This window comes from Salvelinus alpinus, chromosome 17 (genome assembly GCF_045679555.1).
Source record: "Salvelinus alpinus chromosome 17, SLU_Salpinus.1, whole genome shotgun sequence".
NCBI lineage: Eukaryota > Metazoa > Chordata > Actinopteri > Salmoniformes > Salmonidae > Salvelinus > Salvelinus alpinus.
In genome coordinates, this window is record NC_092102.1 from 51879049 (window position 1) to 51891835 (window position 12787).

The following is a 12787-nucleotide window of genomic DNA, read 5'->3' on the forward strand; positions in this document are numbered from 1 at the left end:
CTTCCCGATTACAGGAATCCCATTTACCCAGATTCTCTGAAAAACGTTGGGGAATTTTGCAATCCTATTAGTCCCTCACTATAGATCCACAATCCTCCACTCCTCTTCCAACCCTCCACTCCTCTTCCAACCCTCCACTCCTCTTCCAACCCTCCACTCCTCTTCCAACCCTCCGCTCCTCTTCCAACCCTCCGCTCCTCTTCCAATCCTCCGCTCCTCTTCCAACCCTCCACTCCTCTTCCAACCCTCCACTCCTCTTCCAACCCTCCACTCCTCTTCCAACCCTCCACTCCTCTTCCAATCCTCCACTCCTCTTCCAACCCTCCACTCCTCTTCCAATCCTCCACTCCTCTTCCAACCCTCCACTCCTCTCCTCCACTCTCCTCCACTCCACTCCTCCACTCTTCCACTCCACTCCTCCATCTCCTCTCCTCCATCTCCTCTTCTCCACTCCTTCCCTCCACTCCTCTCCTCCACTTCTCCACTCCAATCCTCCACTCCTCTTCCAACCCTCCACTCCTCTTCCAACCCTCCACTCCTCTTCCAATCCTCCACTCCTCTTCCAATCCTCCACTCCTCTTCCAGCCCTCCACTCCTCTTCCAATCCTCCACTCGTCTTCCAACCCTCCACTCCTCTCCTCCACTCTCCTCCACTCTACTCCTCCACTCTTCCACTCCACTCCTCCATCTCCTCCATCTCCTCTCCTCCACTCCTTCCCTCCACTCCTCTCCTCCACTTCTCCACTCTAATCCTCCACTCCTCTTCCAACCCTCCACTCCTCTTCCAACCCTCCACTCCTCTTCCAACCCTCCACTCCTCTTCCAACCCTCCACTCCTCTTCCAACCCTCCACTCCTCTTCCAACCCTCCACTCCTCTTCCAATCCTCCACTCCTCTTCCAACCCTCCACTCCTCTTCCAACCCTCCACTCCTCTTCCAACCCTCCACTCCTCTTCCAACCCTCCGCTCCTCTTCCAATCCTCCGCTCCTCTTCCAACCCTCCACTCCTCTTCCAACCCTCCACTCCTCTTCCAACCCTCCACTCCTCTTCCAACCCTCCACTCCTCTTCCAACCCTCCACTCCTCTTCCAACCCTCCAATCCTCTTCCAATCCTCCACTCCTCTTCCAATCCTCCACTCCTCTTCCAATCCTCCTCTCCTCTTCCACTCCTCCACCAATCCTCCAGTCCTCTTCCAACCCTCCACTCCTCTTCCAATCCTCCACTCGGTACCTCTCCCTCTCTCAACCCCATGACTCAATGAGCCAAAGGCCAAGCCTGAGCCTTCACTCCTTTCCACTTCCTGGTGCATAACATGTAGGATCCTTCAGCCCTCTCAAAGACCTGTTAGTAAACAATGTAACTTAGGAGTGTGTAATTATCCCCCCGGCATATAATTAGTGATCACAACATTGACCTCGTTGCAGAGTTAATCACATCTCTATTGCCATCTGGAAGGGCAGCTTCTGTAGCAAAGCACCTGACTTACTTCCCCACCTCTCTCTCTCTCTCTCTCTCTCTCTCTCTCTCTCTCTCTCTCTCTCTTAGACAGGACACCTGATGTGCTTCACCTCTCTCTCTCTCTCTCTCTCTCTCTCTCTCTCTCTCTCTCTCTCTCTCTCTCTCTCTCTCTCTCGCTCTCTCTCTCTCGCTCTCTCTGTCTCTCTCTTAGACAGAACACCTGACTTACTTCACCACCTCTCTCTCTCTCTCCCTCTCTCTCTCTCTCTCTCTCTCTCTCTCTCTCTCTCTCTCTCTCTTTTACTCAAAACACCAGACTGCTCGTTCTGGAAAACATCAGAGAAGTGGAATGACTGGGAGCACTCCTAGGAGATGTTAGGGAAACCCTGTCTTAGAGAAAATCTTCTATCATATAAATGAACAGGTAACTGCCAGAATAAAGGAAACACCAACATAATGTGTCTTAAATAGGGTGTTGGGTCACCAATGGCCAAAACAGCTTCAATACACCTTGGCACAGATTCTACAAGTGTCTGGAACTCTATTGGAGGGATGCGACACCATTCTTCCACAAGAAATTCCATAATTTGGTGTTTTGTTGATGGGAAAACAGAAGTCTCAAGCTCCAGAATCTCCCATAAGTGTTCAATTGTGTTGAGATCTGGTGACTGAGATGGTATTGGGTTTACATAGCCCATCTGTAAATAGCCCATCCAACTACCTCATCCCCATACAGTTTTTTTTTTTTTTTTTTTGCTCCTTTGCACCCCAGTATCTCTACTTGCACATTCATCTTCTGCACATCTATCACTCCAGTGTTTAATTGCTATATTGTAATTACCTCGCCACTATGGCCTATTTTATTGCCTTACCTCCCGTATCCTACCTCATTTGCACACACTGTATATAGACCTTTATCCTACAGTATTATTGACTGTATGTTTTGTTTACTCCATGTGTAACTCTGTGTTGTTGTATGTGTCGAACTGCTTTGCTTTATCTTGGCCAGGTCGCAGTTGTAAATGAGAACTTGTTCTCAACTGGCCTACCTGGTTAAATAAAGAATAAAAAATAAAAACATATTTTCATGCTCATTAAACCATTCAGTGACCACTCGTGCCCTGTAGATGGGGGCACAGCCATGGTAACCAAAATCATGGCCTTTCCCAGCATTTTTATACATGACCCTAAGCATGCTGGGATGTTAGTTGCTAAATTAACTCAGGAACCACACCTGTGTGGAAGCACCTGCTTTCAATATACTTTGTATCCATAATTCACTCAAGTGTTTCCATTATATTGGCAGTTACCTGAAGCTCCTCAGACGTTGTCCGCTTCTCCTTGGGAGTTGTGAGATCTGATGATTTGCTGCAATGAAGACTACTAGGAACGCACCCCCTTGTAAGGCCCAGAGTCCCCGTCTCTTTCACGCATATAGGTCTACCCATGGCACCCCATGGCACCCCAACCCGCCTAACCCCCACCCCATCTCTTCTACCCTTCTTCATATCGCCAATCCTCTCTTTCCCTCCTCCGTGTTCTCTTTTGTATCCATCCCAAGCTCCTTAGTCATATTAAAATGTTTGTAAACCTATGACATTCCTTTATAGGATTGTTTAAATTATTAACTATATCTTCAGGGAAGGAGACACAGTATTTAAAGGGGGAGTAATCAGGGTAGTGATGGTATGCCTAATGATGAGGCGCAGGTGTGGGTAATGAAGGTTGCCAGGTGTGTGTAATGATGGGTTGCCAGGACCGGTGGTTAGTAGACTGGTGAAGTCGAACACCGTAGGGGGAGAGCGGGAGTAGAAGTGAGAGCTGCGCGGCTCCAGACGCAGGACGACGCCGGCCAGGAGGATGGCCAGGAGGATGAGGATCAGGCCGGTCCGGACGGCGAAGGTGAAAATCTTGGATTATGTTGAGATCTAGAATGTAGTCCACCGAAACCCACAGCGCTCCTCTGGACCGTACCCCTCCCAGTCCACCGAAACCCACAGCGCTCCTCTGGACCGTACCCCTCCCAGTCCACCGAAACCCACAGCGCTCCTCTGGACCGTACCCCTCCCAGTCCACCGAAACCCACACCGCTCCTCTGGACCGCCCCCCTCCCAGTCCACCGAAACCCACACCGCTCCTCTGGACCGTACCCCTCCCAGTCCACCGAAACCCACACCGCTCCTCTGGACCGTACCCCTCCCAGTCCACCGAAACCCACACCGCTCCTCTGGACCGTACCCCTCCCAGTCCACCGAAACCCACACCGCTCCTCTGGACCGTCCCCCTCCCAGTCCACCGAAACCCACACCGCTCCTCTGGACCGTCCCCCTCCCAGTCCACCGAAACCCACACCGCTCCTCTGGACCGTCCCCCTCCCAGTCCACCGAAACCCACACCGCTCCTCTGGACCGTACCCCTCCCAGTCCACCGAACCCCACACCGCTCCTCTGGACCGTACCCCTCCCAGTCCACCAGGTACTGAAGCCAACTCCCACAACGTCTGGAGTCCAGGAGGGATCTGACATCATAAGCATGACCCCTCTAGATGTCCAGGGGAGCCGGAGCGTGTGTCGTGGGGGCATCAGCCAGGGGACCATGAACCACCGGCCTGAGGAGGGAAACGTGAAAAGAGGGTGAGATCCTGTAGTTAGTGGGAAACTGTAGTTGGTAAGTTACCTCATTGACCATCTAGAGGACTTTGAATGGCCCCACAAACCGGGGGCTTAGCTTCCGGCAGGACAGGCGGAGCGGGAGGTCCCTGGTGGAGAGCCAGATGCGATCACCAGGATGGTGAACCACTCGTCCACCGCAGGGGCTTCGGTCTGGCCTAGGGGCCAGTGCCGGCTGGTACCCCAGGACACATTGGAAGGGAGGAAACCCGGTGGAGCAGTGATGAAGTGAGTTCTGGGTGTACTCCACCCAGCGAAGATACCAGGCCGAATCCCTCTGCCGGTTCTGACAGTGACTCCTCAGGAACCTCCCCAGCTCCTGGTTGGTCCTCTCCACCTGATGTTGGACTGAGGCCGGTACCCGAATGTGAGGCCGGTACCCGGATGTGAGGCCGGTACCCGGATGTGATGCTGACCGTGACCCCCAGCTTCTCCATGAAGGCTCTCCATACTCGTAACGTGAATTGGGGACCACAGTCGGCGACGATGTCCTCTGGAAGGCCATAATTCCGGAAGACCTGCTGGAACAGTGCCGAGGAGACTTGGGTTGAGCATATACGGAGCAGGAGTTGATGTAGCAGGTGACGTCCTGCGCCAAGGTGGGTCACCAGTACTTAACAGAGATGGATTGAGTGGTGCGGGTGATACCTGGGTGTCCAGCGGCAAGGGATGTGTTCGCCCAGATCAATAGCCGATCCCTTACCTCGTGGGAACGTAGGTACACCCCAGAGGACAGGTAGTAGGGCGTGGGTTCCCACTACAGACCCCGGTAGATGTCCACGTCTATGTCCCACAACACTCGGGCAACGATTCGGGAGAGAGGTATGATGGGCACACAAAGGACCGGAACCTCACCCGAATCGTGGAGACGGGACAGGGCATCGGCTTTGATGTTCTTTGAACCTGGGCGGTATGACAGGGTGAAATTGAATCTAGTAAAGAAAATGGCACACCTTGCTTGGCGCGGGTCCGGCCGCCTCGCTGTCCATATATACTTCAGGTTCCGATGGTCGGTGAGGATGAGAAACGGGTCCGTGGCGCCCTCCAGCCAGTGTCTCCCCACCTCTAATGACAACTTCACCGCCAGGAGCTCCCGATCACTGACATCATGCTTCCTTTCTGCAGGAGACACTTTTTTTTAGAGTAGTATGCACATGAATAACATTTTTTGTGGATTACCTTGACGTTGTGACAGGACAGCCCCTACGCCCACTTCTGAGGCGTCCACCTCCACCACGAAGGGCAGCGTAGGTTCTTGGTGTTTCAGCAACTGGGCGGAGGTGAAACGCCTCTTCAGTAGGTGGAAGGCCTCATCGACTGCAGGATTCCACCCCAACTTACGGCGACCACCTTAGAGGTGAGAGTACTCTCACCGGCGATGGAGCTGAATTTCCTAATGAAGCGGCAGTAGAAGTTGGCAAACCCCAAAAACTGTTGTTGTCCCTTTATGGAGGTTAGGACTGGCCATGACCTGATTGCATCTACCTTACTCTCCTCCATAACCACTCACTGTTGGCCGATCCGATATCCCAAGAAGGAGAAGGCGACTGTTACTGTAGTAGTATACATGTTACTGTAGCTGTAGTATTATACATGTTACTGTAGCTGTAGTATTATACATGTTACTGTAGCTGTAGTAGTATACATGTTACTGTAGCTGTAGTAGTATACATGTTACTGTAGTATTATACATGTTACTGTAGTATTATACATGTTACTGTAGTAGTATACATGTTACTGTAGTATTATACATGTTACTGTAGTAGTATACATGTTACTGTAGTAGTGTACATGTTACTGTAGTATTATACATGTTACTGTAGTATTATACATGTTACTGTAGTAGTATACATGTTACTGTAGTATTATACATGTTACTGTAGTAGTATACATGTTACTGTAGTAGTATACATGTTACTGTAGCTGTAGGATTATACATGTTACTGTAGCTGTAGTATTATACATGTTACTGTAGCTGTAGTATTATACATGTTACTGTAGTATTATACATGTTACTGTAGTATTATACATGTTACTGTAGTAGTATACATGTTACTGTAGTAGTATACATGTTACTGTAGTAGTATACATGTTACTGTAGCTGTATACATGTTACTGTAGTATTATACATGTTACTGTAGCTGTAGTATTATACATGTTACTGTAGTATTATACATGTTACTGTAGTATTATACATGTTACTGTAGTAGTATACATGTTACTGTAGTATTATACATGTTACTGTAGCTGTATTATTATACATGTTACTGTAGTATTATACATGTTACTGTAGCTGTAGTATTATACATGTTACTGTAGTATTATACATGTTACTGTAGCTGTAGTAGTATACATGTTACTGTAGTATTATACATGTTACTGTAGTATTATACATGTTACTGTAGTATTATACATGTTACTGTAGCTGTAGTATTATACAGGTTACTGTAGTATTATACATGTTACTGTAGTATTATACATGTTACTGTAGCTGTAGTATTATACATTTTACTGTAGCTGTAGTACTATACATGTTACTGTACTTGTAGTAGTATACATGTTACTGTAGCTGTAGTATTATACATGTTACTGTAGCTGTAGTATTATACATGTTACTGTAGCTGTAGTAGTATACATGTTACTGTAGCTGTAGTAGTATACATGTTACTGTAGCTGTAGTAGTATACATGTTACTGTAGCTGTAGTAGTATACATGTTACTGTAGCTGTAGTAGTATACATGTTACTGTAGCTGTAGTATTATACATGTTACTGTAGCTGTAGTATTATGCATGTTACTGTAGCTGTAGTAGTATACATGTATTAGTATTAGACTGTTCTCCATGCTGCAAGCCTGACATCTAGTGGTCAACTACTGTTATAACACTAGAGGTTAACGTATTGCATTTCTTCTTTCCTTCTCTCTGCTTGTCTTTGTTCCCTTTGCTTCTGTCTCAACATCTGTCTGTCTGTCTCTACACATGTTACCATGGCCTGTCTGTCTCTCTCTACACATGTTACCATGGCCTGTCTGTCTCTCTCTACACATGTTACCATGGCCTGTCTCTCTCTACACATGTTACCATGGCCTGTCTCTCTCTACACATGTTACCATGGCCTGTCTGTCTCTCTACATGTTACCGTGGCCTGTCTCTCTCTACATGTTACCATGGCCTGTCTCTCTCTCTACACATGTTACCATGGCCTGTCTGTCTCTCTCTACATGTTACCGTGGCCTGTCTCTCTCTATACACATGTTATCATGGCCTGTCTCTCTCTCTACATGTTACCATGGCCTGTCTCTCTCTCTACACATGTTATCATGGCCTGTCTTTCTCTCTACATGTTACCATGGCCTGTCTCTCTCTCTACATGTTACCATGGCCTGTCTCTCTCTCTACATGTTACCATGGCCTGTCTGTCTCTCTCTACATGTTACCATGGCCTGTCTCTCTCTCTACACATGTTACCATGGCCTGTCTGTCTCTCTACATGTTACCATGGCCTGTCTGTCTCTCTACATGTTACCATTGCCTGTCTGTCTCTCTACACATGTTACCATGGCCTGTCTGTCTCTCTACATGTTACCATGGCCTGTCTGTCTCTCTACATGTTACCATGGCCTGTCTGTCTCTCTACATGTTACCATTGCCTGTCTGTCTCTCTACACATGTTACCATGGCCTGTCTCTCTCTCTACACATGTTACCATGGCCTGTCTGTCTCTCTACATGTTACCATGGCCTGTCTCTCTCTCTACATGTTACCATGGCCTGTCTCTCTCTACACATGTTACCATGGCCTGTCTGTCTCTCTCTACACATGTTACCATGGCCTGTCTCTCTCTCTACACATGTTACCATGGCCTGTCTCTCTCTCTACATGTTACCATGGCCTGTCTCTCTCTACACATGTTACCATGGCCTGTCTCTCTCTACATGTTACCATGGCCTGTCTCTCTCTCTACATGTTACCATGGCCTGTCTCTCTCTACACATGTTACCATGGCCTGTCTCTCTCTACACATGTTACCATGGCCTGTCTCTCTCTACACATGTTACCATGGCCTGTCTCTCTCTACACATGTTACCATGGCCTGTCTGTCTCTACACATGTTACCATGGCCTGTCTCTCTCTCTACACATGTTACCATTACCTGTCTGTCTCTCTACACATGTTACCATGGCCTGTCTGTCTCTCTCTACACATGTTACCATTGCCTGTCTGTCTCTCTCTACACATGTTACCATGGCTTGTCTTTCTCTCAGAGATGAAGAAGACGATGAAATCGCCCATCAGTTCTGTTGCCCCGCCTCCGAGTGCAGTAGCCCGTCCTCTAGGTAACCAGCAGATCACCCCCCCCCCCCGTCCCCCCCTCCCATTATTAACCCTTGACCTCTAAATAACCTCACAGAGGAAGAGGAAGAGAGAGAGGAAGATGCTGAACACAACTCGTTCGTCTCTTACAACGCTCAAACCCAGGCTGTAGCCAAGACAACGTAACTGTAGTCTGGGACTTGGGGCCTGGTCTGGACTATATCCCTACCTATCTGACTGTACTACCTACCCTGTCCTTTGCACTAACTAGCATGTCACCCTCGCAACCTTGCCCCGCCCTGCTCGCCCTGCTCTTTGAACTGAATGACAAAAGGCTGTCCTGATTGATTGAATTCTCAGACTCTGACCTTTGAACTTTTAGCCTGGACAGTGTTCGAAGAGGATTCACGTACAGCCACCAGCCAGGTCAACTAATGATGAAGAGATAATGAGGGAAAAGAAGAAAAAAAAAGAAAAATAACCTTTCAGATTTTTTCTCTCGCATATATATATATATATATCTACATTCCTTTATACTGTCCTCTAGTGTCTGTATGCTGTCTCTCTTTAATCCTTTAAATCTCACTCCTTCTTGTCCTTTATCTGCTTGTGAATCTTCCTCTTTCCTTCTCTTGTTCAGTGAGAGAGCACATGGTGCTTGCCCCATTACATTTTACAACTCTATTTTAACCGTAGCAAGAAGAAGAGGACTACCACAAACCTTCCTAATAAGAAAAGCTCTTAGTTTCCAACTCCTCAAACCTTTAAATATTGGAATGTTTTGGGAGCAAAATATCTGAAAACTATATATTTTTTTATTTAAGTTAAAACATATTTTAGTTTGAGTTCTCTTATCAATTTTTTTTTGAATGGTCCTCTACTAGTTTGCAGCATAGACACATTAAAGTATTAGGTCTGCCTCAAACCCAGTTATATATTAGGTCTGCCTCAAACCCAGTTATATATTAGGTCCTCCCCAAACCCAGTTATATATTAGGTCCTCCCCAAACCCAGTTATATATTAGGTCCTCCCCAAACCCAGTTATATATTAGGTCCTCCCCAAACCCAGTTATATATTAGGTCCTCCCCAAACCCAGTTATATATTAGGTCCTCCTCAAACCCAGTTATATATTAGGTCCTCCTCAAACCCAGTTATATATTAGGTCCTCCCCAAACCCAGTTATATATTAGGTCCTCCCCAAACCCAGTTATATATTAGGTCCTCCCCAAACCCAGTTATATATTAGGTCTGCCTCAAACCCAGTTATATATTAGGTCCTCCCCAAACCCAGTTATATATTAGGTCTGCCTCAAACCCAGTTATATATTAGGTCCTCCCCAAACCCAGTTATATATTAGGTCTGCCTCAAACCCAGTTATATATTAGGTCCTCCCCAAACCCAGTTATATATTAGGTCCTCCTCAAACCCAGTTATATATTAGGTCTGCCCCAAACCCAGTAATATATTAGGTCTGCCTCAAACCCAGTTATATATTAGGTCTGCCCCAAACCCAGTTATATATTAGGTCTGCCCCAAACCCAGTTATATATTAGGTCCTCCCCAAACCCAGTTATATATAAGGTCCTCCCCAAACCCAGTTATATATTAGGTCCTCCCCAAACCCAGTTATATATTAGGTCTGCCTCAAACCCAGTTATATATTAGGTCCTCCCCAAACCCAGTTATATATTAGGTCCTCCCCAAACCCAGTTATATATTAGGTCCTCCCCAAACCCAGTTATATATTAGGTCCTCCCCAAACCCAGTTATATATTAGGTCCTCCCCAAACCCAGTTATATATTAGGTCCTCCCCAAACCCAGTTTTATATTAGGTCCTCCCCAAACCCAGTTATATATTAGGTCTGCCTCAAACCCAGTTATATATTAGGTCCTCCCCAAACCCAGTTATATATTAGGTCCTCCCCAAACCCAGTTATATATTAGGTCTGCCTCAAACCCAGTTATATATTAGGTCCTCCCCAAACCCAGTTATATATTAGGTCTGCCCCAAACCCAGTTATATATTAGGTCCTCCCCAAACCCAGTTATATATTAGGTCTGCCTCAAACCCAGTTATATATTAGGTCCTCCCCAAAATCAGTTATATATTAGGTCCTCCTCAAACCCAGTTATATATTAGGTCTGCCCCAAACCCAGTAATATATTAGGTCTGCCTCAAACCCAGTTATATATTAGGTCCTCCCCAAACCCAGTTATATATTAGGTCCTCCCCAAACCCAGTTATATATTAGGTCCTCCCCAAACCCAGTTATATATTAGGTCCTCCTCAAACCCAGTTATATATTAGGTCTGCCTCAAACCCAGTTATATATTAGGTCCTCCTCAAACCCAGTTATATATTAGGTCCTCCCCAAACCCAGTTATATATTAGGTCCTCCTCAAACCCAGTTATATATTAGGTCCTCCTCAAACCCAGTTATATATTAGGTCTGCCTCAAACCCAGTTATATATTAGGTCTGCCTCAAACCCAGTTATATATTAGGTCCTCCTCAAACCCAGTTATATATTAGGTCCTCCCCAAACCCAGTTATATATTAGGTCTGCCTCAAACCCAGTTATATATTAGGTCCTCCTCAAACCCAGTTATATATTAGGTCTGCCCCAAACCCAGCTATATATTAGGTCCTCCCCAAACCCAGTTATATATTAGGTGTGCCTCAAACCCAGTTATATATTAGGTCTGCCTCAAACCCAGTTATATATTAGGTCTGCCTCAAACCCAGTAATATATTAGGTCTGCCTCAAACCCAGTTATATATTAGGTCCTCCCCAAACCCAGTTATATATTAGGTCCTCCCCAAACCCAGTTATATATTAGGTGTACCCCAAACCCAGTTATATATTAGGTCCTCCCCAAACCCAGTTATATATTAGGTCTGCCTCAAACCCAGTTATATATTAGGTCTGCCCCATACCCAGTTATATATTAGGTCCTCCCCAAACCCAGTTATATATTAGGTCCTCCCCAAACCCAGTTATATATTAGGTCTGCCCCAAACCCAGTTATATATTAGGTCTGCCCCAAACCCAGTTATATATTAGGTCCTCCCCAAACCCAGTTATATATTAGGTCTGCCCCAAACCCAGTTATATATTAGGTCTGCCTCAAACCCAGTTATATATTAGGTCCTCCCCAAACCCAGTTATATATTAGGTCCTCCCCAAACCCAGTTATATATTAGGTCCTCCCCATACCCAGTTATATATTAGGTCTGCCTCAAACCCAGTAAAGACCTTTTCTCATCAACTGTGTTGCGATCTTTTCGTCCGAATTCTGGAAAAAAATACAGATTCCTTTTTTCACACACTAAAACCATTCACATCAAGACTAATGTATTTTTCCCCCTCTACTTTTCTGCAAAATTCACATTACCTCACCCACACTTCTGCGGTCATTCTCAGTGGCAATATGTTGTTCAAAGTGGCTAGAGAGGACGAATTAACGAGAGAAAAATCATATAGCACTGTAAAAAAAATTGATATGCTACTGAAAATATGAGGATAGGCTTTTCATCCGATAAGATCAATCATGAAAGGATCTCGGTTAACGAGGAACTGGCACCTGTAGTCAGTTGCACAACGTTTAATGAGAGGGAACGAAGAACTGGCACCTGTAGTCAGTTGCACAACGTTTAATGAGAGGGAACGAAGAACTGGCACCTGTAGTCAGTTGCACAACGTTTAATGAGAGGGAACGAGGAACTGGCACCTGTAGTCAGTTGCACAACGTTTAATGAGAGGGAACGAAGAACTGGCACCTGTAGTCAGTTGCACAACGTTTAATGAGAGGGAACGAGGAACTGGCACCTGTAGTCAGTTGCACAACGTTTAATGAGAGGGAACGAGGAACTGGCACCTGTAGTCAGTTGCACAACGTTTAATGAGAGGGAACGAAGAACTGGCACCTGTAGTCAGTTGCACAACGTTTAATGAGAGGGAACGAGGAACTGGCACCTGTAGTCAGTTGCACAACGTGTAATGAGAGGGAACGAGGAACTGGCACCTGTAGTCAGTTGCACAACGTTTAATGAGAGGGAACGAAGAACTGGCACCTGTAGTCAGTTGCACAACGTTTAATGAGAGGGAACGAGGAACTGGCACCTGTAGTCAGTTGCACAACGTTTAATGAGAGGGAACGAGGAACTGGCACCTGTAGTCAGTTGCACAACGTTTAATGAGAGGAAACGAGGAACTGGCACCTGTAGTCAGTTGCACAACGTTTAATGAGAGGAAACGAGGAACTGGCACCTGTAGTCAGTTGCACAACGTTTAATGAGAGGAAACGAGGAACTGGCACCTGTAGTCAGTTGCACAAC

General features: G+C 46.3%; 1 protein-coding gene across 2 annotated transcripts in view; it reads left to right on the top strand.

Annotated features, from left to right (window-relative positions):
• Positions 1-9046, top strand: part of LOC139543155 (putative uncharacterized protein DDB_G0290521) — a 116378-nt gene extending 107332 nt beyond the window's left edge. For both annotated transcript variants that reach the window (XM_071349394.1, XM_071349395.1), the window contains exon 5: positions 8396-9046. In XM_071349394.1, coding sequence (XP_071205495.1) covers positions 8396-8471 — 76 coding nt within the window. In that variant the 3' untranslated portion in view covers positions 8472-9046. The remainder of the gene's footprint in view (positions 1-8395) is intronic.
• The last annotated feature ends 3741 nt before the right edge of the window (positions 9047-12787 follow it).